Genomic DNA, 26,642 nt, shown 5'->3' on the forward strand with positions numbered 1-26,642 from the left:
ATAGGACAGAGGAGAGAGGATGCTCTAGTGTTAAGGATAGGACAGAGGAGAGAGGATGCTCTAGCCGAGTGAATGATAATGACAGAGGAGAGAGAGAGGATGCTCTAGTGTTAAGGACAGAGGAGAGAGGATGCTCTAGTGTGAAGGATAAGGACAGAGGAGAGAGGATGCTCTAGCAGAGTGAAGGATAAGGACAGAGGAGAGAGGATGCTCTAGCAGAGTGAAGGATAAGGAGAGAGGATGCTCTAGCAGAGTGAAGGATAAGGACAGAGGAAAGAGGATGCTCTAGCAGAGTGAAGGATAAGGACAAAGGAGAGAGGATGCTCTAGTGTGAAGGATAAGGACAGAGGAGAGAGGATGCTCTAGCCGAGTGAATGATAATGACAGAGGAGAGAGAGAGGATGCTCTAGTGTTAAGGACAGAGGAGAGAGGATGCTCTAGTGTGAAGGATAAGGAAAGAGGAGAGAGGATGCTCTAGCAGAGTGAAGGATAAGGAGAGAGGATGCTCTAGCAGAGTGAAGGATAAGGACAGAGGAGAGAGGATGCTCTAGCAGAGTGAAGGATAAGGACAGAGGAGAGAGGATGCTCTAGCAGAGTGAAGGATAAGGACAGAGGAGAGAGGATGCTGGATTACTCTCTTACTTTTAGTACTGAAAGGATTACCATCAGTACTGCGAGGATTATTCTGAAACATATCTTTATTTCCATTATTAAAATGCATAATAATAATGTGTTTTGTTATTTTGATTATTATTTAGTTTCCTTGTAATGTCACTTCGTCTTGTTATTCATATTTAAATTATTTCACCTCAAAATCAATGAATCAATAAATATTATTATCAGGGCAATAAATAGAGGTACACACACACACACACACACACAGTGTTGTTTGTTAGTTTCATGTTTCTGTTGATGAATATAATCATCAAGTATTCTTCTATAAAACCACTAAACTCTGACCTGAAAACATCAGAACACACTGAGCAACTGATCTGAGATCAGATAAAGCAGAACCTGAACCTGAACCAGAACTGATCCCAGACCAGCCATGGACCGAGGTATGACATAAAGATCATTGATTTAAATAGGGCTTTTGAGACATAACTAATTTATCTTGACTATATTATAGTTCCCACCTGTCTGTCTCTTACCTGTCTGTCCCCCTCACTTGTCTCTTACCTGTCTGTCCCCCTCACTTGTCTCTTACCTGTCTGTTCCCTTCACTTGTCTCTTACCTGTCTGTCTCTTACCTGTCTGCCCCGCTCACTTGTCTCTTACCTGTCTGTCCCCCTCACTTGTCTCTTACCTGTCTGTCCCCCTCACTTGTCTCTTACCTGTCTGTTCCCTTCACTTGTCTCTTACCTGTCTGTCTCTTACCTGTCTGCCCCGCTCACTTGTGTCTTACCTGTCTGTCTCTTACCTGTCTGCCCCACTCACTTGTGTCTTACCTGTCTGTCTCTTACCTGTCTGCCCCGCTCACTTGTCTCTTACCTGTCTGTCTCTCAGTTGTCCTCCTGCTGTCAGTTGTGTGTCTGGGCGTGTCCTCTCAGCAAATCACAGACGGCCGTCTGTTCTCAATCGCTGTGGGCAGAGTTCAACACCTCCACCTCCTCGCTCAGAGACTCTTCTCTGACTTCGTAAGTCAACAGCTGGCAGGGACAAAAAGAGAAGTCTGAAGCATCATTGTGTGTAGTACTGTGTGTATTACTGTGTGTATTTGTGTTTGTAGGAGAGTTCTCTGCAGACTGAGGAACAACGGCAACTCAACAAAATCTTCCTGCAAGATTTCTGCAACTCTGATTACATCATCAGCCCCATCGACAAGCACGAGACCCAACGCAGCTCTGTGAGAGTACTATTACTACTACACTGTACTACACTCTACTGCATTAGAAAACTACTACTGCCCTATACTGCATTATACTGTACTACACTCTACTGCATTAGAAAACTACTAATAATACTGCACTATACTACATTATACTGTACTACTGCACTATACTACATTATACTGTACTACTGCCCTATAATACATTATACTGTACTACTGCCCTATAATACATTATACTGTACTACTGCACTATAATACATTATACTGTACTACTGCACTATACTACATTATACTGTACTACTGCACTATACTACATTATACTGTACTACTGCCCTATAATACATTATACTGTACTACTGCATTACACTACATTATACTGTACTACTGCACTATACTACATTATACTGTACTACTGCCCTATAATACATTATACTGTACTACTGCCCTATAATACATTATACTGTACTACTGCATTACACTACATTATACTGTACTACTGCACTATACTACATTATACTGTACTACTGCCCTATAATACATTATACTGTACTACTGCCCTATAATACATTATACTGTACTACTGCCCTATAATACATTATACTGTACTACTGCATTACACTACATTATACTGTACTACTGCATTACACTACATTATACTGTACTACTGCATTACACTACATTATACTGTACTACTGCCATATACTACATTATACTGTACTACTGCCCTATAATACATTATACTGTACTACTGCATTACACTACATTATACTGTACTACTGCACTATACTACATTATACTGTACTACTGCACTATAATACATTATACTGTACTACTGCATTACACTACATTATACTGTACTACTGCACTATACTACATTATACTGTACTACTGCACTATACTACATTATACTGTACTACTGCACTATAATACATTATACTGTACTACACTATACTACTGCACTATACTACATTATACTGTACTACTGCACTATAATACATTATACTGTACTACTGCACTATACTACATTATACTGTACTACTGCACTATAATACATTATACTGTACTACTGCCCTATAATACATTATACTGTACTACTGCACTATACTACATTATACTGTACTACTGCCCTATAATACATTATACTGTACTACTGCACTATACTACATTATACTGTACTACTGCCCTATAATACATTATACTGTACTACTGCCCTATAATACATTATACTGTACTACACTATACTACTGCACTATACTACATTATACTGTACTACTGCATTACACTACATTATACTGTACTACTGCACTATACTACATTATACTGTACTACTGCCATATACTACATTATACTGTACTACTGCACTATAATACATTATACTGTACTACACTATACTACTGCACTATACTACATTATACTGTACTACTGCATTATAATACATTATACTGTACTACTGCACTATAATACATTATACTGTACTACTGCACTATACTACATTATACTGTACTACTGCACTATAATACATTATACTGTACTACACTATACTACTGCACTATACTACATTATACTGTACTACTGCATTACACTACATTATACTGTACTACTGCATTACACTACATTATACTGTACTACTGCATTACACTACATTATACTGTACTACTGCACTATACTACATTATACTGTACTACTGCATTACACTACATTATACTGTACTACTGCACTATACTACATTATACTGTATACTGTACTACTGCACTATACTACATTATACTGTACTACTGCACTATACTACATTATACTGTACTACTGCACTATAATACATTATACTGTACTACACTATACTACTGCACTATACTACATTATACTGTACTACTGCATTACACTACATTATACTGTACTACTGCATTACACTACATTATACTGTACTACTGCATTACACTACATTATACTGTACTACTGCACTATACTACATTATACTGTAGTACTTCACTATACTGTACTACACTATACTGCACTACAGAATACTCCACTACACTATAGTACATGATACTACACTATACTGGACTACACTATACTGCACTATATTGCACTAAACTACTGCACTATTCTACACAATACTGCATACTACAAGACTGTAAGACTTAATATATTTAGTTCTCATGAACTAGGATATTATCTCACTGTTTTTCTACTAGGCTAGTTGTTCATTTTAACATTGATTCCCTTTTGAAGCTGGTATATGTCTACTATCGTCTGATTGGTTCTAGGTGTTGAAGCTGTTATCGGTCTCCTATCGTCTGATTGGTTCTAGGTCTTGAAGCTGTTATCGGTCTCCTATCATCTGATTGGTTCTAGGTGTTGAAGCTGTTATCGGTCTCCTATCATCTGATTGGTTCTAGGTGTTGAAGCTGTTATCTGTCTCCTATCATCTGATTGGTTCTAGGTGTTGAAGCTGTTATCTGTCTCCTATCGTCTGATTGGTTCTAGGTGTTGAAGCTGTTATCGGTCTACTATCATCTGATTGGTTCTAGGTGTTGAAGCTGTTATCTGTCTCCTATCATCTGATTGGTTCTAGGTGTTGAAGCTGTTATCGGTCTACTATCATCTGATTGGTTCTAGGTGTTGAAGCTGTTATCTGTCTCATATCATCTGATTGGTTCTAGGTGTTGAAGCTGTTATCTGTCTCCTATCGTCTGATTGGTTCTAGGTGTTGAAGCTGTTATCGGTCTACTATCATCTGATTGGTTCTAGGTGTTGAAGCTGTTATCTGTCTCATATCATCTGATTGGTTCTAGGTGTTGAAGCTGTTATCTGTCTCCTATCGTCTGATTGGTTCTAGGTGTTGAAGCTGTTATCTGTCTCCTATCGTCTGATTGGTTCTAGGTGTTGAAGCTGTTATCTATCTCCTATCGATTGGTTGAGTCTTGGGAGTTTCCTAGTCGTTCCCTGTCCGGAGGTTCTGCTCCTAGAATCCAGATTTCCCCCAAACTGTCTGAATTAAAGACAGGAATCCTTCTACTGATCAAGGTAAGAACACACACATAAATCATACCGTGAACACTAATCTCATCTAAACAATGACTAACAACCTGAACCTACAGGCCAATCAGGACGGAGCAGATCTCTTCCCTGATAGCTCCGCCCTGCAGCTGGCTCCTTATGGAAACTACTATCAAAGTCTGGGAGCCGACGAGTCGCTGAGAAGAACATACGAACTACTGGCCTGTTTCAAGAAAGACATGCACAAGGTGCGGAAGAGGAGAGGTTTGGTGTCATCAAAAATACATCTTTATCGACTATGCCTTGAGTAAAAACAGATTGGCACTTCAGTGGTGCTTGAATGGCACTTGCTTGTAGCACTTTGTAGTTTGGCTTTCTTGAAGGAACATTACTTCTTGATTCTTGTTGTTCTGAGTTTGTACTCATGGTTGAATTCACTTATTGTAAGTCGCTTTGGATAAAAGCGTCAGCTTAATGACACTAAATGTAAACATGATGATAATGATGTCATGATGATGTAATGAAGATAGTGTTTGTGTTTACAGGTCGAGACATACCTGACGGTGGCTAAATGTAGACTCTCTCCAGAAGCCAACTGCACCCTGTAACCCCACCTCTACACTGAAAGGCCCCGCCTCCATGTCTCACTCTGTTAACTAGTGTTAGCATTCACATTAGTGTTAGCCTCAGTTCAGTGGTTTGATGATGCAGATTGAGTGTCTCTGTGCTGATAATGAAATGTTTTCCGAAGTTATTATGATGACAGTTGTGAACAGGAAGTGCTGTCATACTGTCAATATGTGAAATAAAGTGTTCTGTGTTGCATTCAGCTGCGTGTTGATGATTTGTAAACTCACTCTGCTGATTTTCAAGTCTCTTCAGGTTTATGTGGTTGTGTTTCCTCCAGAGAGAAGATTATTAAACTGCACTTAATCTGAGGGAACAGTTCCTCCTAATGACAAACACCAATTCAAATGTGGTATTGACATTAAGGTCCTGTAATAAGCATTAATTAATAGGTACTAAGGCCTTATAAGATACTTAGTAGCATTATCAAATGTTACTATGACTTTATAGGTGTTAGATCATAAGCCCTTTTTAAGGGTTAATACTCTGCTTAATAACTTTAATAATATATCTTTCTTATAATTGTTTATAATATAATTACAAGGATTACACTATACAGGATGTATTGTCTTTAACCAACTTACCTATAATTGTTAACCTTTAGCTAATACACTTTAATATGATTTTATTGGCTGGTAACTATGCAGGTCTTAACAGTGCTGCCCTGAACCAACTGTTACACAAACTCAACTCTCTATATTAAAACAATAAGTGATTAAAGCCTAAACAAATAAGAGATAGAAGAATAAGAACAGGGGGGTTAAAAAGAACACAAGAGCCGGTGCAAAAGGGGCCGCTGGAGTCATTTGTTAAATTAAAAGAGTCCCAAAGTCTCCAAGGTTCGTCTCCAGGAGGTTCTCATCCGAGGCAGGTGGGTTTATTAAAAGTGTCTTAATATGTTATGGTTGTTTATCCTAAACAGTTGTTCTTGGTCAACCCTTGTGTGGTGTTCGGGTCAAGAAAAATTATACGATTAATTTTTTTTTAAAAACTAATTTGCCTTGACTCCTTTTCTGTGAAGAACATGTATCAGAACACATTTTCAATGACCACACACACTGTACTCCCTACACATTTATATTAAATACAGGATGTTCAGGCTCATACAATTGTAGATCCTGTCTGGGCCTGCTTATATAGAGAGTCTGTCTGTCTGTCTGTCTGTCTGTCTGTCTCTATCTTTAGGATCCAATCTTTGTTTACTCATTCCAGCTGTAAATTGGGGCGGGACACAATAAATATAGCTTTCTTTTTATCACAAGTGATCAAGACGGACAAAATATGCTCTGCTCAGAGGGCCTTTTGATGATGATGATGATGGTGATGATGATGAAGAGGAAGAGGTTTCAGAATGTGAGGATCACATTTATGAAAATTCAGAGTCTGACAGTGACTTTGAAGAAGAGGATGAGATTGAGCATCAGCTAGTTCCACAATGAAGACGAGCTCCAGGACCAGCCGGTCAGCAGCCAGTACCAGGACCAGCCCGTCAGCAGCCACCAGCACCAGCCCGTCAGCAGCCAGTACCAGAACCAGCCCATCAGCAGCCAGTACCAGGAACAGCCCGTCAGCAGCCACCAGCACCAGCCCGTCAGCAGCCACTACCAGGACCAGCCCGTCAGCAGCCAGTACCAGGACCAGCCCGTCAGCAGCCAGTACCAGGAACAGCCCGTCAGCAGCCAGTACCAGGACCAGCCCGTCAGCAGCCAGTACCAGCACCAGCCCATCAGCAGCCAATACCAGCACCAGCCCATCAGCAGCGAGTACCAGAACCAGCCCGTCAGCAGCCAATACCAGCACCAGCCCATCAGCAGCGAGTACCAGAACCAGCCCGTCAGCAGCCAATACCAGAACCAGCCCGTCAGCAGCCAGTACCAGAACCAGCCCATCAGCAGCGAGTACAGAACCAGCCCGTCAGCAGCCAATACCAGAACCAGCCCGTCAGCAGCCAGTACCAGAACCAGCCCATCAGCAGCGAGTACCAGAACCAGCCCGTCAGCAGCCAATACCAGAACCAGCCCGTCAGCAGCCAGTACCAGAACCAGCCCGTCAGCAGCCAATACCAGAACCAGCCCGTCAGCAGCCAGTACCAGCGCCAGCCCGTCAGCAGCCAGTACCAGGACCAGCCCGTCAGCAGCGAGTACCAGAACCAGCCCGTCAGCAGCCAATACCAGAACCAGCCCGTCAGCAGCCAATACCAGAACCAGCCCGTCAGCAGCCAGTACCAGAACCAGCCCATCAGCAGCGAGTACCAGAACCAGCCCGTCAGCAGCCAATACCAGAACCAGCCCGTCAGCAGCCAGTACCAGAACCAGCCCGTCAGCAGCCAATACCAGAACCAGCCCGTCAGCAGCCAGTACCAGCGCCAGCCCGTCAGCAGCCAGTACCAGGACCAGCCCGTCAGCAGCGAGTACCAGAACCAGCCCGTCAGCAGCCAATACCAGAACCAGCCCGTCAGCAGCCAATACCAGAACCAGCCCGTCAGCAGCCAGTACCAGAACCAGCCCATCAGCAGCGAGTACCAGAACCAGCCCGTCAGCAGCCAGTACCAGGACCAGCCCGTCAGCAGCCAGTACCAGGACCAGCCCGTCAGCAGCCACAAGCACCAGCCCGTCAGCAGCCAGTACCAGGACCAGCCCGTCAGCAGCCAGTACCAGGACCAGCCCATCACGGTGCGTTGAGAGTGATTAAATATGTTGTGAACGTGGACAGACGGAGTTTAGATTGGCTCCACAGAACCTGAACAGGATATTTCACCAGAAGGAGGTTTTCGCCTCGGGAAAAAGCGGCTGTGTTCGGCTGTGTTCGGCTGTGTTCGGCTGTCCACCTCGGCATTCTGCCCTCCTCGGGAATCATCGGCTGAGTTCGGGTGTCCGCCTCGGCCTTCTCACCTCCTCGGAAATAATCGTCTGTGTTCGGGTGTCCGCCTCGGCCTTCTCCCCTCCTCGGGAATAATCGGCTGAGTTCGGGTGTCCGCCTCGGCCTTCTCCCCTCCTCGGGAATCATCGGCTGAGTTCGTCTGTTAACGGTCGGTGTGTTCAAATCTTCGGCCGCAGCTCCTCCTGGAGAGCGAAGTGAAGAAAGAGCCGAGAGGAAATAGGGAAACAGACGACACGAGCAGAAAGACAGAGTCCCGACGCGGAATGACGGTGCTGCAGGAACCTGTCCAGGTAAACACACCTGCAACTCGTTGTCACGAGCCGGAGGGGGGTGAAAGTGCCCCGGCCGCAGCGCAGCTGAAGTCCGCGGTGTGAGAGCTGCTACCCGGCCACAGGCCCCGCTGCAGCCCGGAGGCTTTATCTGTGTTACTGGTGTGAAAAACCCAGGCAGACCGAGACCCTGGTCTTCTTTATGCACGGACCCTGGTCTTCTGTAGGGGGCCGTGGGTCAAGACCTTACAGGATGCGGGTTTTCTTGGTTGCTAATATCAGCTCAGGTCGTTCCAGACCCCGTTTAGAAATAACACACGTTAAGGTTTCCGGTGGTTTAGGGGACGCAGTAAATGGAAAAGAATGGTTATTGTGAGCTTTGGTTATTTACTTGGTACTGCTGGTCGCTTCGGCTGTGGTTTAATGTGAGATTATATCATATAGCTAGCTACTATCTTATACTATCTGTCCTCTGGCTGAGCTCAACATGCAGCTCATACAGTTATTTAAGTTAATAGTCTACCAGAACAAGACCCGTTTGGTTTAATGTGTGTGTGAGCCGAATCCACCAGTAGGTCATAAGGATTGGTTTAAGGTGTTTTTAGAGTTATTCTAAGAGTTATTGGTTCTGCTGACGAGCAGCTGAGTTGCTAACAGTAGCGGCTAACCCCGAGGCTAAGGTTTAGTTAGCTAGCCCAACCTAACTAACTAATGAGAATACATCTGGTCCATGGGGTTACGCGTTACATGCTAGACATCTAAAGCTCATCAGTGGAATAAACAGCTTCACGAGTATTTACCCTGTTTTTAGTCAAACTAGTGGTTAAGTCTGAAGTTAGCCAACAGCTGATTAGCCTCTTGTTGCTTATAGCAGCTAGCTGCCGGTTAACATGAATATATATATATATATATATATATATATAATGTGTGTGTATATGTATGTGTATATATATGTATATATATATATATATATATATATGTATATGTGTGTATGTATATGTGTGTATATGTGTGTATATATATGTATATGTGTGTATATATATGTATATGTGTGTATATATATATATGTGTATATATATATATATATATATGTGTGTATATATGTGTATATATATGTGTGTATATGTGTGTGTATATATATGTATGTGTGTGTATATATATGTATGTGTGTGTATATATATGTATGTGTGTATATATATATATATATATATATATATATATATATATATATATATATATAAAATGTATATATATATATATATATATAATGTGGTTGGGGTCTGGTTCATCAACACGTCATCTTACCTGATGTGTTCGTTAGGTACTCTTTGTTAATGTCACTTCAGCTTTACACCCTTGACTGTGTCCCCAGTGGAGTTCGCGCTGGGGGGGGGGGGGGTAATCAACTTCTAGAGTTGATAACCTGTTGCTACATGAAGGATTTATTATTCTGCAGATCGAATTCCCGACCCCCTAACTACTAACCCCTATTCCTGAGCACTAACCAAATCTAACTGGACCTTACAAAAGCAAAGACCATTTCTCTTTAAATGTTCATCAATACCATCTGTACTGACCCCGTTGCTTATCAAAAAAGGTCACTATGGTTGCTTGGTAGTTTAGACGCGTGCAATAAACAGATGCAATGTCCAGTTTCTAACTTGAATGGTCATTTTTTTCTGATGTTGTATATTTTCCAACACAAACCAAAAGATACGTTCCCTGTCAAAAAACATTTGTCCGTTTCAAAAAATGAAAGAAATCAATTTGTTCAAATCATTCATTGTCACACGGTCAACAACTGTGTGCTCCTGCCAGTCTAGCAACACCTGGCCCTCCTACTCCTCCTGATTTATATTGGCCGTTGTCCTCATTGACAGTGGCCCTACTCCCCCTAGTGGTGGAACAAAAAACAAACAAAATGGCTTTTACACCACCATCTATCCATTTTCATGGAGATTATCCAGGACCATTACCCGCAACATTTCATCCGCTTGTATCCGCAACCTCGTTCTTTCGGTTACGACCCAGAGTTCATGACCATAGGTTAGGGTCGGAACATAGACCGCCTGGTAAATTGAGAGCTTCACCAAGACGGTCCAGTGCAGCGGCTGCTGCAGCCGCACCGATCTGCCTGTCGATTTCTCGTGATCAAGACTCAGATATACTTGAACTCCTTCGCTTGCGGTAGGAACTCCGTCCTCACCTGGCGAGAGGTTTCCGGCAGAGCACCATGGCCTCAGATTTGGAGGTGCTGACTCTCATCCCCGCCGCTTCACACTCAACTGCAAACTGCCAAAGTGAATGCTGGAGGTCACGGTCCGAGGAGGCAACAGGACGTAGATTCTTCTATGCTTTCATAGAACATGAAGCATCATCTTGTAAATGAATGAACTGCAATGACCCAATCGGACTCAAGCAAAGTTTTTCTGCGCGGTTTACACACTTATAACCTTTTTTACCGGCCCAACACCCACACTGTGCTTTAGTGGACCCGTTCTCAGACCAATTAATTCATGTTCGAGCCGTCCCGTTTTCATATCTTGACTATGAATCATAGTTTATTTCTCCCAAACGGTTGCAGCAGAAGACAGTTTTACTTGTTTTCTGTCTGTTCAGGCTGCAGTGTGGCAGGCTCTAAACCACTACGCCTACCTGGATGCTGTCTTCCTTGCTGAGAGACTCTACGCTGAAGGTAACCCATGTCTGTCTCTTCACCTGTCGGTCTGATCACCTGTCTGTCTGTCTACTCAGTGAGATCACTAGATGCCCTCTACCTGTCTGTAGAGTTGTTCTCATACCGATATCAGTTCTACAATATATTACGCTCTTTTACGCTACACAGGTACAATAACAACAACATTAGGTTGTCCCCATGCATACGTACCTCTCCATATGTCCATACGTACCGGTCCTTATGTCTATATGTACACCGGTCATTATGTCTATACGTACACTGGTCCATACGGCCATACGTACTGGTCCTTATGTCTATACGTACACTGGTCCATACGGCCATACGTACTGGTCCTTATGTCTATACGTACACTGGTCCATACGGCCATACGTACTGGTCCTTATGTCTATACGTACACTGGTCCATACGGCCATACGTACTGGTCCTTATGTCCATATGTCAATATGTCTGTCTCTGTGAGGTCAGAGGAGGCCCTGCACCTGTTGACCTAACTGTGTACCTGTCTGTCTCTGTGAGGTCAGAGGAGGCCCTGCACCTGTTGACCTAACTGTGTACCTGTCTGTCTCTGTGAGGTCAGAGGAGGCCCTGCACCTGTTGACCTAACTGTGTACCTGTCTGTCTCTCAGTGAGGTCAGAGGAGGCCCTGTACCTGCTGGCTACATGTTACTACCGCTCGGGGAAGCCATATAAAGCGTACCGGCTTCTGAAGGCTCACAGCTGCTCCACGCCGCAGGTTCGATTCTTGTTGGCAAAGTGCTGCGTCGAACTCAGCAAGTAAGCACCTAGAACTAATTCAAACATGTTGTACCAGTAGAACAATTAGAAACCTTTTTTATGTCTTTCAATGGATCTCTCATGGCTAAAGCTTTGCACCTGCTTTCTCCCCGGCTGTCTTTCTCTCTATCTACCTTTCTGTCTTTCAGGCTGGCTGAAGGAGAACAGGTTCTGATAGGTGGAGTGCTGAACAAACAGAAGAGTCAGGATGACATCATCACAGAGTTTGGAGACTCTGCCCCCTTCACACTGTCGTTACTTGGACACATTTACTGGTAAAAAGTAACAGCCAGTAGCTGGGTCTATTATTATTATTTATTATTATTACACACACACACATATACGTCAAGCATCTTTGAGTGTCTAGGAAAGCGCTATATAAATTGAGTATTATTATTATTATAATATATATATATATATATTATATCTCTACACTCTACTATAGACACTCTACTTACTGACCTGTGTCTCTCTCTCTCTCTCTCTCTCTCTCTCTCTCTCTCTCTCTCTCTCTCTCTCTCTCTCTCTCTCTCTCTCTCTCTCGTCTGTCTCTCTGAGCAGTAAGACAGATCGTGTTGCTAAAGGTGCAGAGTGTTTCCAGAGAAGTTTAACTCTCAACCCGTTCCTCTGGTCGCCTTTCCAGAACCTCTGTCACCTAGGTAACACACACACACACACACCTGACCAGATGATTCCTCACACTAATTAACTTCATCATGTGATTTGTTGTGGTTTGTGTTCCAGGAGAGAAACCAGATCCAGATCAAGTCTTTAGGTTGTCCTCTCTACACAACTCCTCTATAGCACTGCTCCCTCCATCTGTTAGCCCTGCCCAGAACCCCTCCCACCGCCTAGACACCGCCCTCATGGAGACGCCCCAGGACACACTGGTACATAAAACACACCTCTACTGCTCTCTGAACACAGCTAGTCATGTAATGTGTGTAATCAGATTACAGATGGATATGGTTACTTACAGTTTCAATGTAGTAAATCTGATGATCAGATTAATGAGGTGGTTGTTGTCTGATAATCAGATTAAATGATCAGAAGACTAATTTGCTCATCAGTGTTAAAACACATTTTATTTTCTCCTCAGGAGTTGAATCGTTTGAATCTAGAATCTTCTAACGGAAAGCTGATGTCTGATTTGTCGGTTTCCTACATTGACTCCTCCCTAATCTCTCCGGAGACCGGCTCCCTATTGGGTAACTCGGTTTCCATGGCGTCAGCTGGCTCTTTGTTGGCTAAACAGAACAAGCCCAAAAGTGGGAGGAGTTTACTGGGAGGGCCTGCAGCTCTCAGCCCACTGACACCCAGGTGAGTTATTTAACAATGCCTGTACAGGTAAAGGTACGCACACGTTACACTTCTGTCCAACTAATATTCATTTGGTTCCTCTACTGGAACCTGTTTAATGTGTGATGAATGCATATTCAACCCGCCAACACACCCCAACACTTGTGCTCTGTGACATCAGTCGACTAAAAGAAACACTTGTTGTCAATATTGGTTTATTACCCACAAAATCACATCTTTCTTTTGGAACCCAATGCCGAGGAACTTAAATGAATAGAAACGTATCTCTCTGTCGGTTACCCGCCTGTCGGTCTCACCCTAATATTTTACGGTGATGAAGGGGAGTAAACTCATGAGTAACAACAGCTGAGGTGGTGAAACGGCTTCTGTGACGTAGTCATCTTCAGACAGGCAGGTGTGATGGAACACTTCACTTTTCAACCTTTAACATTCAATGTATGTTTTCTGTAGTTTTGGCATCCTGCCCCTGGAGCCCAGCCCTGGAGATGCCACGTATCTACAGAACTATTCAGCTACCATGGAAACACAATCTACAGCTCCCAGCAAAAAGGTACACACCCATTACACATACAGTAGACACACACAGTAGACACACACACACCCATTACACATACAGTAGACAGACACACACACACACACATTACACATACAGTAGACACACACACACATATATTACACACGCAGTAAACACATATTATACACACATTGTAAACACACACAGTATCCACACACACACACAAAGGGGGCTCTCTATATGATACCTGCTGAATCTTAATCATGAAAGTCTCTTGTCCCGTCTGTCTCTTGTTCTGTCTGTCTCTTGTCCCGTCTGTCTCTTGTTCTGTCTGTCTCTTGTTCTGTCTGTCTCTTGTCCCGTCTGTCTCTTGTTCTGTCTGTCTCTCGTTCTGTCTGTCTCTTGTTCTGTCTGTCTCTTGTTCTGTCTGTCTCTTGTTCTGTCTGTCTCTTGTTCTGTCTGTCTCTTGTCCCATCTGTCTCTTGTTCTGTCTGTCTCTTGTTCTGTCTGTCTGTCTCTCGTTCTGTCTGTCTCTCGTTCTGTCTGTCTCTCGTTCCGTCTGTCTGTTTCTTGTTCTGTCTGTCTCTTGTTCTGTCTGTCTGTCTCTCGTTCTGTCTGTCTCTCGTTCTGTCTGTCTCTCGTTCCGTCTGTCTGTCTCTTGTTCTGTCTGTCTCTTGTTCTGTCTGTCTCTCGTTCTGTCTGTCTCTCGTTCCGTCTGTCTGTCTCTTGTTCTGTCTGTCTGTCTCTCGTTCTGTCTGTCTGTCTCTTGTTCTGTCTGTCTCTTGTTCTGTCTGTCTCTTGTTCTGTCTGTCTGTCTCTCGTTCTGTCTGTCTCTCGTTCCGTCTGTCTGTCTCTTGTTCTGTCTGTCTCTCGTTCTGTCTGTCTCTCGTTCCGTCTGTCTGTCTCTCGTTCCGTCTGTCTGTCTCTTGTTCTGTCTGTCTCTTGTTCTGTCTGTCTCTTGTTCTGTCTGTCTGTCTCTTGTTCTGTCTGTCTCTCGTTCCGTCTGTCTGTCTCTTGTTCTGTCTGTCTCTTGTTCTGTCTGTCTGTTTCTTGTTCTGTCTGTCTCTTGTTCTGTCTGTCTCTCGTTCTGTCTGTCTCTCGTTCCGTCTGTCTGTCTCTTGTTCTGTCTGTCTCTTGTTCCGTCTGTCTGTCTCTTGTTCTGTCTGTCTCTCGTTCCGTCTGTCTGTCTCTTGTTCTGTCCGTCTCTCGTTCTGTCTGTCTCTCGTTCCGTCTGTCTGTCTCTTGTTCTGTCTGTCTCTCGTTCCGTCTGTCTGTCTCTTGTTCTGTCTGTCTCTTGTTCTGTCTGTCTCTCGTTCCGTCTGTCTGTCTCTTGTTCTGTCTGTCTCTCGTTCCGTCTGTCTGTCTCTTGTTCTGTCTGTCTCTTGTTCTGTCTGTCTCTCGTTCCGTCTGTCTGTCTCTTGTTCTGTCTGTCTCTCGTTCCGTCTGTCTGTCTCTTGTTCTGTCTGTCTGTCTCTTGTTCTGTCTGTCTCTCGTTCCGTCTGTCTGTCTCTTGTTCTGTCTGTCTCTTGTTCTGTCTGTCTCTTGTTCTGTCTGTCTCTCGTTCTGTCTGTCTCTCGTTCCGTCTGTCTGTCTCTTGTTCTGTCTGTCTCTCGTTCCGTCTGTCTGTCTCTTGTTCTGTCTGTCTCTTGTTCTGTCTGTCTCTCGTTCCGTCTGTCTGTCTCTCGTTCCGTCTGTCTGTCTCTCGTTCTGTCTGTCTCTTGTTCTGTCTGTCTCTCGTTCTGTCTGTCTCTTGTTCTGTCTGTCTCTCGTTCCGTCTGTCTGTCTCTTGTTCTGTCTGTCTCTCGTTCCGTCTGTCTGTCTCTTGTTCTGTCTGTCTCTTGTTCTGTCTGTCTCTTGTTCTGTCTGTCTCTCGTTCCGTCTGTCTGTCTCTTGTTCTGTCTGTCTCTTGTTCTGTCTGTCTCTCGTTCCGTCTGTCTGTCTCTTGTTCTGTCTGTCTCTCGTTCCGTCTGTCTGTCTCTTGTTCTGTCTGTCTGTCTCTTGTTCTGTCTGTCTCTCGTTCCGTCTGTCTGTCTCTTGTTCTGTCTGTCTCTTGTTCTGTCTGTCTCTTGTTCTGTCTGTCTCTCGTTCTGTCTGTCTCTCGTTCCGTCTGTCTGTCTCTTGTTCTGTCTGTCTCTTGTTCTGTCTGTCTCTCGTTCCGTCTGTCTGTCTCTTGTTCTGTCTGTCTCTTGTTCTGTCTGTCTCTCGTTCCGTCTGTCTGTCTCTCGTTCCGTCTGTCTGTCTCTCGTTCTGTCTGTCTCTTGTTCTGTCTGTCTCTCGTTCTGTCTGTCTCTTGTTCTGTCTGTCTCTCGTTCCGTCTGTCTGTCTCTTGTTCTGTCTGTCTCTCGTTCCGTCTGTCTGTCTCTTGTTCTGTCTGTCTCTTGTTCTGTCCGTCTCTCGTTCTGTCTGTCTCTCGTTCCGTCTGTCTGTCTCTTGTTCTGTCTGTCTCTCGTTCTGTCTGTCTCTCGTTCTGTCTGTCTCTCGTTCCGTCTGTCTGTCTCTCGTTCTGTCTGTCTCTCGTTCTGTCTGTCTCTCGTTCCGTCTGTCTGTCTCTTGTTCTGTCTGTCTCTCGTTCTGTCTGTCTCTCGTTCCGTCTGTCTGTCTCTCGTTCCGTCTGTCTGTCTCTCGTTCTGTCTGTCTCTCGTTCCGTCTGTCTGTCTCTTGTTCTGTCTGTCTCTTGTTCTGTCCGTCTCTCGTTCTGTCTGTCTCTCGTTCCGTCTGTCTGTCTCTCGTTCTGTCTGTCTCTCGTTCCGTCTGTCTGTCTCTCGTTCCGTCTGTCTGTCTCTCGTTCTGTCTGTCTCTCGTTCCGTCTGTCTGTCTCTCGTTCCGTCTGTCTGTCTCTTGTTCTGTCTGTCTCTCGTTCCGTCTGTCTGTCTCTTGCTCTGTCTGTCTCTCGTTCTGTCTGTCTCTCAGTCTGTCTCCAGGATAAGTCAGTCAAAATCTGTCTTCAGTCAGAGTGGAAACAGCAGAGATGTTCTCCCCATCCCCTTCAACCAATCACAGAGCTCCGCCCCTCACACCAGGTAACTCTAGCGAACAATCACAGAGCTCCGCCCATCCTCAAGGTGAATGTAGGAGGGGCGAGGTTTTTCTGGTCCAATCAGAAAGCAGCAGGGCAGAAAGACAGGTGGCTTAAGTCCAGGTCTGTCTAACAACCTGTCTGTCTCTCAGTGGCTCCCCTCAGGTCCTCAGTCCCAGTATGTCTGGTCCTCCCAACGTTCAGCCCAGAAGAAGCTCCAGACTGTTTACTAGTGCCAGTTCTACTGCCAAGGTACTGTGTTTCTACTGTAATACTCCTGCAGTATAACCGTACTGGACTGCTAATACCGATTTTAAGTACTTCTTAACTACATTACTACTTAAGTACTTAACGCCCGTCTCTGTTCCTGCAGGAGAACAGCAAAAAGTTAAAGATGAAGTTTCCTACAAAGATCCCCAACAGAAAAACTAAATGTAAATCAGCAAAGACGTCAAATAACAGCAACCTGAACGAGAGTCTGGACATCTTGAGACTGGATGCCAGTCTGAGTCTACCAGACACCAAGATCCCCCAGTACCAGAGGGCTGCTGCAGGTAATACTACTACTAATAATACTATGAATTACTGCAGTGCTCAGTGTGTGTCTACCCAACGACTACCCAGTACTAGAGGGCAGGTACTACTGAGATCTGCATCACCCAAATGACTACCCTTACTCCAGTACTAGCGGGCAGGTTTTACTGAGAACTGCATCACCCCAACGACTACCCAAACTACAGTACTAGAGGGCAGGTACTACTGAAAACTGCATCACCCCAAAATCTTTCTCCAAGACACCAACTCCCCCAGTACTGCTATACAGAGCCTCACACTGAAACTTGAACCCTCAACAATAAGAACAGGAAGTTACACTGACTTCATCTTCATGAACTTGTTCTATGTTTCTCCAGACAGTGTGATGGCATTGCTACGGGAACTTGGACGTGGTTACCAGGCGTTGTGCTCGTATAACTGCAGAGAAGCCATCAACATCCTGACCTCACTGCCCCCTCAGCACTACAACACCGGCTGGGTCCTCACGCACATCGGCAGGGCTTACTTTGAACTGGCCGAGTACACACAGGTAATGCACCTTGACGCAACTCATTTATGCACTCTTATTAAAACCTCAGGGAAGTGAAGAAGAGTTTGTAAAGTAAAGTAAATTTGATGGGCCGCGGCCTGTAAAGACAGGACCCTGAAGCTCCGCCCCTGCTCCACATTTGCTGATAGACTTGAGACAGTGGGAGCCAGTGAGTGGCCTGATTGGTCAGCTGTGGGTGTGTTTGGGTTGATGATGATGTTGTGTTTGTTTGTAGGCGGAGCGTCTGTTCAGCGAGGTTCGCAGGATCGAGTCGTACAGAGTTGAAGGAATGGAGATTTATTCAACAACACTGTGGCACCTGCAGAAAGACGTGGCACTGTCCGCCTTGTCCAAAGACCTGACCGACATGGACAAGAACTGTCCTGAGGTAAGAAACCCGCCTGTCCACAAACTGTTCTGAGCTTAGTCGTTTGGTTCGGCTTTGAACCGGCATCCAGTCAGACCAGCTGACCTGACCCGAGATCAGGGGTGTATTTTTACATGCATGCTTACATACCCGAGGTTCAATACTGGGGCCTCTTCTGTTCAACATCTACATGCTTCCACTGGCTCAGAATATGAAAAACAACAAAGTGTGTTATCATAATTATGTAGACGACACACAAATCTACATAACTCTATCACATGGGGCCGGTATTTCAAAAATGATCCCACAGGATTAATCCTCCTGGATTGGATTAAATCCTGATCAGATCCCCAAAACTGGTATTTCAAAGCAAATCTAATCCTGAAGATTCAGATTCGGGAATCCAATCCTGCCTTTGATCCGGATAAAAAAACTGCTGTTGAGGATTTCAAAACTTTAGTGGGAAATCTGGATCAGTTTGATCCTAAAAATCAGGATTACCCTCACCCCACCTCAGATGTGGATTTGAAGGAGATTACATATAAAGGTTTGAACAGCCTAAGTGTAGCTGCTCCCAAAGTTCCTTGTTTGATACAGATATAGCTACGCTTTACTGCTGTTTGATCAATGTTTATTTTCTTTTTCAGCAAACACTGTGAAAAACTGAAGTAAAAAAAACATACAATGTATTTTTTGCCAAAACAATTAATACACATCAACATAATCATCTGGCAGCACATGAGCCATTTTACTAATTAAGCACGTAATCAACACGCACGCTGTTCACTGCAATGCTCTAAACAATCGGTGTCAGAAGTGCAACACAACATTTACAATAGGCTATTACAAACTCAAAATAACACGAAATTATGAAAGGAAAAACATTATTGCGACAGCTACACTAAGTGTTAAACATAACTCTTATCAAGTACATTTCATTAATCTTTTAACTGTTTTTCCAGCAACTGAATTCTTAACTTAACTTCTTCTTGTTCAAGCAGTGTCAGTTTAACTTGTTCATTTGTGAGAATTACATTTAGAGACAATAGTTGTGCCAGCTTCTCCTTTTTTCGGTAAAATGTTCGCTCCATTTCCTGTTTCCTGCCTGTGATCCAGGGGGCGGGACGGTATCAGGATCACTCTGATCCAATCCGGCAAAGTTTTGAAATACTGGGATAGATCAGGTTGAGGGGACTATAACCCATACAAGGACTGGGTAACATAACTATATCACCAGGGGACTATAACCCATACAAGGACTGGGTAACATAACTATATCACCAGGACTATAACCCATACAAGGACTGGGTAACATAACTATATCACCAGGACTATAACCCATACAAGGACTGGGTAACATAACTATATCACCAGGGGACTATAATCCATACAAGGACTGGGTAACATAACTATATCACCAGGACTATAACCCATACAAGGACTGGGTAACATAACTATATCACCAGGACTATAATCCATACAAGGACTGGGTAACATAACTATATCACCAGGACTATAACCCATACAAGGACTGGGTAACATAACTATATCACCAGGGGACTATAATCCATACAAGGACTGGGTAACATAACTATATCACCAGGACTATAACCCATACAAGGACTGGGTAACATAACTATATCACCAGGGGACTATAACCCATACAAGGACTGGGTAACATAACTATATCACCAGGACTATAATCCATACAAGGACTGGGTAACATAACTATATCACCAGGACTATAATCCATACAAGGACTGGGTAACATAACTATATCACCAGGACTATAACCCATACAAGGACTGGGTAACATAACTATATCACCAGGGGACTATAACCCATACAAGGACTGGGTAACATAACTATATCACCAGGACTATAATCCATACAAGGACTGGGTAACATAACTATATCACCAGGACTATAACCCATACAAGGACTGGGTAACATAACTATATCACCAGGACTATAATCCATACAAGGACTGGGTAACATAACTATATCACCAGGACTATAACCCATACAAGGACTGGATAACATAACTATATCACCAGGACTATAATCCATACAAGGACTGGGTAACATAACTATATCACCAGGGGACTATAACCCATACAAGGACTGGGTAACATAACTATATCACCAGGACTATAACCCATACAAGGACTGGGTAACATAACTATATCACCAGGGGACTATAACCCATACAAGGACTGGGTAACATAACTATATCACCAGGACTATAACCCATACAAGGACTGGGTAACATAACTATATCACCAGGACTATAATCCATACAAGGACTGGGTAACATAACTATATCACCAGGACTATAACCCATACAAGGACTGGATAACATAACTATATCACCAGGACTATAATCCATACAAGGACTGGGTAACATGACAGGTCTCTGTAAAAAGTCAATTAAAAGCTGCAGCTTGAGTCCTCACTAAGACCAGGAACGTGGATCACATCACTCCAGTTCTGAGGTTTTTGCACTGGCTTCCTGTCCAACAACGAACTGACTTTAACATCCTGCTGCTGGTCTATAAAGCACTGAATGGTTTAGGGCCTAAATACATGTGTGATGTGCTGCTACCTTATGAACCATCCCGACCACTCAGGTGGTCTGGGACTGGTCTACTTTCTGTTGCAAGAGTCAGAACTAAACATGGAGAAGCAGCATATCTGGAACAAGGTCCCTGAAAGCTCCAGGTCTGCTGAGACCCTCAGAGACCCTCAGCTCCTTCAGTCCTGATTGAAGACTTTTCTGTTTGCTGTTGCCTTTAATTGAACGGATTCAAGGATATCAACCAATTTCTGCATCTCACTACTGCATCTTTTTAAACTACATTGCAACTTTTATATTTCTGGCTTTTTCACTGTTTTTAAATGTTTTAATAAATGTTCTTGATTATTTTTAGATCTTGTTTTTTTTTTGCATTATGTTTTTATGGTGTAATGTGAAGCACTTTGAATTGCCTTGTTGTTGAAATGTGCTATACAAATAAACTTGCCTTGCCATCCTGGAGGAGCTGGACTACCTGTGCAATCTGAACGGTCTGCAGGAACGACTCGTGCTCCCAATAGTGACAAGGACCTGAGAACTAGAGGCCTCCAATGCTGTCGGTCTTTCTCTCTTTGATACGTGTCTGTCTCTCTGCAGGCCTGGTGTGTAGCAGGGAACTGTTTCAGTCTGCAGAGAGAGCACGACATCGCCATCAAGTTCTTCCAGAGAGCCATCCAGGTGAGCCCCGTTACCACGGTTACTGTTAACTGTTACCATGGTTACTGAGGTCTGTCTGACCCGTCTGCGTCCTCCCGTCTGTCTCTCAGGTGGACCCGGGCTTTGCGTACGCCTACACTCTGTTGGGTCATGAGTTCGTTCTGACGGAGGAGTTGGACCGAGCGCTCGCTTGCTTTCGCAACGCCATTAGAGTCAACAACAGGCATTACAACGCATGGTACAGTAGACGTTACATGTGTGTGGTATTACCACAGAGTCCACAGCTCCATCCCCGGTTTCTCCGATGACTGACGTGCGTGTGTGTGTGTGTGTGTGTGTGTGTGTGTGTGTGTGTGTGTGTGTGTGTGTGTGTGTGTGTGTGTGTTGGTTCAGGTACGGTCTGGGGATGATTTACTACAAACAGGAGAAGTTCAACTTGGCAGAAATCCATTTTAAGAAAGCGTTGAGCATCAACCCTCAGAGCTCCGTGCTGCTCTGCCATATCGGAGTGGTACGTAGCATGTAGCATGTAGCTGCAGTCCCCTGCTATTGATCAGTGATAGATTGTGTGTGTGTGTGTGTGTGTGTGTGTGTAGGTGCAACATGCATTGAAGAAGTCTGATGCTGCTTTAGAGACTCTGAACAGGGCAATCGTCATCGACCCCAAAAACCCACTCTGCAAGTTCCACCGTGCCTCCATACTCTTTGCTAACGACAAGTACAAGGTAATTAATACTGATTTAGACTAATCAATACATCCATACTGTTCATTGATAATATCTAGATAGATATATACTTTATTCACCCCCAGGGGGAAATTTCTTTCTAGCAGCAGCAAACAAGGTTACAATATATACACTCAAATAAAATAGCAGAGAAGGACATACTAAATTTAAGAAAATTAGTGGAGGTACTAACTGAAGTAGTACTATGAGGACTTTGGTACATTAGCTATTAGTAAAGACACATTGATGATGTCTAGTAGAGGTACTAACTAAAGGTAATACTATGAAGGACTGTGGTACATGTTAGTAAAGACACATTGATGATATCTAGTAGAAGTACTAACTAAAGGTAATACTATGAAGGACTGTGGTACATGTTAGTAAAGACACATTGATGATATCTAGTAGAAGTACTAACTAAAGGTAATACTATGAAGGACTGTGGTACATGTTAGTAAAGACACATTGATATCTAGTAGAAGTACTAACTAAAGGTAATACTATGAAGGACTGTGGTACATGTTAGTAAAGACACTTTGATATCTAGTAGAAGTACTAACTAAAGGTAATACTATGAAGGACTGTGGTACATGTTAGTACAGACACATTGATATCTGTACTAACTAAAGGTAATACTATGAAGGACTGTTGTACATGTTAGTAAAGACACTTTGATAATATCTAGTAGAGGTACTAACTAAAGGAAGTATTATGAAGGACTGTTGTACATTTATCAATCAATAATGAAAACCTGCCATGGCGGCTTTAACCCAATGCCTCACATGTCTCTCTGACCTGTCTCTCTCCCCCTGTCCCTCTCTGTCTGCAGGCTGCTCTTCAGGAGTTGGAGGAGTTGAAACAGATAGTTCCCAAAGAATCTCTGGTTTACTTCCTCATAGGAAAGGTAATAGGCATCCGCTGACCTTTGACCCCGACAGTTCAATTCAATTCAGTTTATTTTGTATAGCCCAATATCACAAATTTACCTCAGAGGGCTTTACAATCTGTACACATACGACATCCCCGTCCCAGGACCTCACATCGAATCAGGAAAAACTCCCCAAAAATAACCTTTCACAGGGAAAAAAGGGAAGTTGAACCCTTTCATTTAGGCTGCGGTAGAATTGTCTTTTTAGCTCAGGAAGGTTCTGAGTCTCTAAGAGGAGCTTCTTTGTGGTCCATTTTCTGAACGTTGTAGTTTCACGTCACTAACATCAGAACTACTGAGCTTAGTCGTTTCCTAACTCATGACCTTTCCTTGCCACACTTCCTTGACCCTGTGACGTTTTCCACAGAGGTCATGGAAAAGTGGTGAGGAAAGGACGTTAGGAGGTAACGCTTGGAATATTCCATCGCAACCCTGGTCTCAGTTGTCCTTCAGGGGAATGTGTCACGGTGTCATTAATTAACGAGTATACCATTTCATCTGTGTGCCTGTCTCTCCACCTGGCCCCGCCTCATCAGGTGTATAAGAAGCTGGGTCAAACTCACCTGGCTCTGATGAACTTCAGCTGGGCAATGGACCTGGATCCTAAAGGAGCAAACAACCAGATCAAAGAAGCCATCGACAAGAGATACCTGCCAGAGGACGAAGGTGAGATGGGTACAACCTGGGATCAAACGATCTGATCAGAGCGATTCATGATGTGCGAGTGGACTCTTCTCTGGCTTTAGCTCTTGGCCGGTCAGGTGGTCAGATTGCATTCTACAGATATTCTTTGGTTTCTTTTGCTGGACATGGAGGATGTTCTTGCATAACTCTGGGTGGGAAAATGGCAGCTCAGGGAGTCTGTGTTGGTCCACTTTGGTCCATAAAGACACTGGAGGCATCAGGTCTCAGTTACATCCTGGTTTCCCTCAGTCTTGGTCCCTCATTACATTACATTACATGTCATTTAGCTGACGCTTTTATCCAAAGCGACTTACAATAAGTGCATTAAACCATGAGTCCAAACTCAGAACAACAAGAATCAAGAAAGTACAATTTCTTCAATAAAGTTAAACTACAAAGTGCTATCGGTAAGAGACATTTAAGTGCTACTAAAGTGCTACTACGGCGCTACCTTCCCTATTCAAGGTGTAGTCACTAAGATGTGTTTTTAGTCTGTAGAGACTTCCTGTCCTGATGTCAATGGGGAGCTCGTTCCACCAATGAGGAGCCAGCACAGCAAACAGTCGTGACTTTGAGTGTTTAGCTCGAAGTGAAGGAGCTACAAGCTGATTGGCAGAAGCCGAGAGAAGTGAACGTGCTGGGGTGTGAGGTTAGACCATGTTGTTGAAGGTGATAGTCAGGTCGTGGGTAGGAGAGCCTTTTCCTGGAAGGAGAAGTTCAGTCTTGTCCGGGTTAATTTTCAGTTGGTGTGCGGACATCCACTGAGAGATGTCAATCAGACATCCACTGAGAGATGTCGGTCAGACATCCACTGAGAGATGTCAATCAGACATCCACTGAGAGATGTCGGTCAGACAGGCAGAGATTCGTGCTGCTACCTGTGTTTCAGATTGGGGAAACGAGAGGATCAGTTGGGTGTCGTCAGCATAGCTGTGGTAGGTGAAGCCATGCGAGCGAATGACAGAGCCAAGAGAGTTGGTGTACAGAGAGAAGAGAAGAGGACCAAGGACTGAGCCCTGAGGGACCCCAGTAGTCAGAGGACAAGGCTCAGACACAGATCCTCTCCAGGTTACCCCGTAAGTGCGGTCGGTGAGGTAGGATGAGAAGAGTGAGAGCAGAGCCTGAGATACCAGGTCCTGGAGGGAGGACATGAGGATCTGGTGGTTCACTGTGTCAAAGGCAGCGGAAAGGTCTAGAAGGATGAGGACAGAGGAGAGAGAGGCTGCTCTAGCAGTGTGAAGCTGCTCAGAGACAGCAAGGAGGGCAGTCTCTGTTGAGTGGTCTGTCTTGAATCAGGGACGCAAGGAGAGACGCAAGGAAACTATGTCAGGAGAGAGGAAACGCGGTAACATGTTTTAGACACATGAGGGGTCCTTTTACTCTGATGCCTCGCATGAAGCAATGCCCATTTCTGATCTCAGCTGGTCAGTCTGCTTTAACAGCTGTAGGGACAGAAAGAGGTGGAGCTTTTTCATGCTGGTGGAATCCTCCTGGAAGTTGCTCAGGATCTTGAACCACGAAGTTCATAGCAGCCAAGCTGTTGTTTAACCTGTTAGCTTTAAGACGCATTCAGTTTTTGTCCTGTCTCCTTAGAAATACTCTGACTCTACTCCTGTATTCCAGCGGTTCTTAACCATCGCCTCTCTCTCTCCCTCCCTCCACCTCTCTCCCTCCCTCCACCTCTCTCCCTCCCTCCCCACCTCCCTCCCTCCCCACCTCCCTCCACCTCTCCACCTCCCTCCACCTCTCCACCTCCCTCCACCTCTCCCCCTCCCTCCACCTCTCCACCTCCCTCCCTCCCTCCCTCCCCACCTCCCTACCTCCCTCCACCTCTCTCCCTCCCTCCACCTCTCTCCCTCCCTCCCCACCTCCCTCCCTCTCCACCTCCCTCCACCTCTCCCCCTCCCTCCACCTCTCCACCTCCCTCCCTCCCTCCCCACCTCCCTACCTCCCTCCACCTCTCCACCTCTCCCCCTCCCTCCACCTCTCCACCTCCCTCCACCTCTCCACCCCCCTCCACCTCTCCCCCTCCCTCCACCTCTCCACCTCTCCACCTCCCTCCCTCCCTCCCTACCTCCCTCCCTCCACCTCTCCACCTCTCCACCTCTCCACCCCCCCCCCACCTCTCCACCCCCCCCTTCCTCTCCCCCTCCACCTGTCTAGCTGCTGAAGTGGACAGTCAGGACAGCAGTATAATGACAGACGCTGACGACACGCAGCTCCACACGGCTGAGAGTGATGACGTCCTTTAATCTCCTATTAACCCAGCACCCTTCTCGAGCCAATCCTTGCCCCGATTGGCTGGAGTAGTTGCTAGACAACATTCTGACAGGTGGATCTTCAGTCATGCTCCGCCCCGGCCCTCCGCCCTGTCTTCTGATTGGCTGAAACAGACTGCTGCTGCCCTGAAGCCCCGCCCTTCCTCATACATCATCAAGCTCATCCTCTGACATCACAGCTGTTTTTTATGTTCTTTTTATCATCGTTATGGAAATAAATCAATAAAAACGTGTAAACCCCGCCCCTGCTGTCCATCTACTTCCTCCTACCAACAGCCAATCAGAGCTCTCTGCACTGATTATACCAGGTGAGTGGATAACTCCAGCAGGTGGCAGTGTGATCCCACAAAGAAGAAACTATTCCTAAGGAAACAGCAGAAGAATAAAAAAATACCACTCTAACTCTTCCTCCAGGTG

The 26,642-nt window shown here is 44.7% G+C and overlaps 2 protein-coding genes across 2 annotated transcripts; both read left to right on the top strand.

Moving 5' to 3' along the window:
* Positions 1–1,048: 1,048 nt before the first annotated feature.
* gh1 (growth hormone 1) lies at positions 1,049–5,436 on the top strand. Its single transcript, XM_034538820.1, has 6 exons — positions 1,049–1,058; positions 1,507–1,637; positions 1,730–1,846; positions 4,712–4,855; positions 4,930–5,076; positions 5,374–5,436. The coding sequence occupies exons 1-6, from the start codon at positions 1,049–1,051 to the stop codon at positions 5,434–5,436; spliced, it is 612 nt and encodes a 203-aa protein (XP_034394711.1).
* A 3,032-nt stretch (positions 5,437–8,468) lies between these two features.
* On the top strand, positions 8,469–26,467 carry cdc27 (cell division cycle 27). Its single transcript, XM_034539675.1, has 20 exons — positions 8,469–8,625; positions 11,224–11,299; positions 11,929–12,076; positions 12,226–12,351; positions 12,638–12,735; positions 12,821–12,966; positions 13,176–13,396; positions 13,847–13,946; positions 16,821–16,930; positions 17,079–17,178; positions 17,300–17,480; positions 17,838–18,010; positions 18,246–18,398; positions 21,550–21,630; positions 21,720–21,847; positions 22,003–22,120; positions 22,206–22,334; positions 23,164–23,238; positions 23,799–23,928; positions 26,110–26,467. The coding sequence occupies exons 1-20, from the start codon at positions 8,599–8,601 to the stop codon at positions 26,196–26,198; spliced, it is 2,409 nt and encodes an 802-aa protein (XP_034395566.1). The 5' UTR covers positions 8,469–8,598; the 3' UTR covers positions 26,199–26,467.
* Positions 26,468–26,642: the final 175 nt, after the last annotated feature.

The sequence above is a fragment of the Cyclopterus lumpus genome, chromosome 8, assembly GCF_009769545.1.
Source record: "Cyclopterus lumpus isolate fCycLum1 chromosome 8, fCycLum1.pri, whole genome shotgun sequence".
NCBI lineage: Eukaryota > Metazoa > Chordata > Actinopteri > Perciformes > Cyclopteridae > Cyclopterus > Cyclopterus lumpus.

Excerpts from the sequence above, each read along its gene's own strand:
- gh1 (XM_034538820.1), top strand. Across the intron at positions 4,856-4,929 it reads GAATCCTTCTACTGATCAAG|GCCAATCAGGACGGAGCAGA; the intron begins GTAAGAACACAC and ends CTGAACCTACAG. Across the intron at positions 5,077-5,373 it reads TCAAGAAAGACATGCACAAG|GTCGAGACATACCTGACGGT; the intron begins GTGCGGAAGAGG and ends TTGTGTTTACAG.
- cdc27 (XM_034539675.1), top strand. The coding sequence starts at position 8,599 with ATGACGGTGCTGCAGGAACCTGTCCAG. Across the intron at positions 13,397-13,846 it reads CTCAGCCCACTGACACCCAG|TTTTGGCATCCTGCCCCTGG; the intron begins GTGAGTTATTTA and ends TGTTTTCTGTAG. Across the intron at positions 17,179-17,299 it reads GTGCCAGTTCTACTGCCAAG|GAGAACAGCAAAAAGTTAAA; the intron begins GTACTGTGTTTC and ends CTGTTCCTGCAG.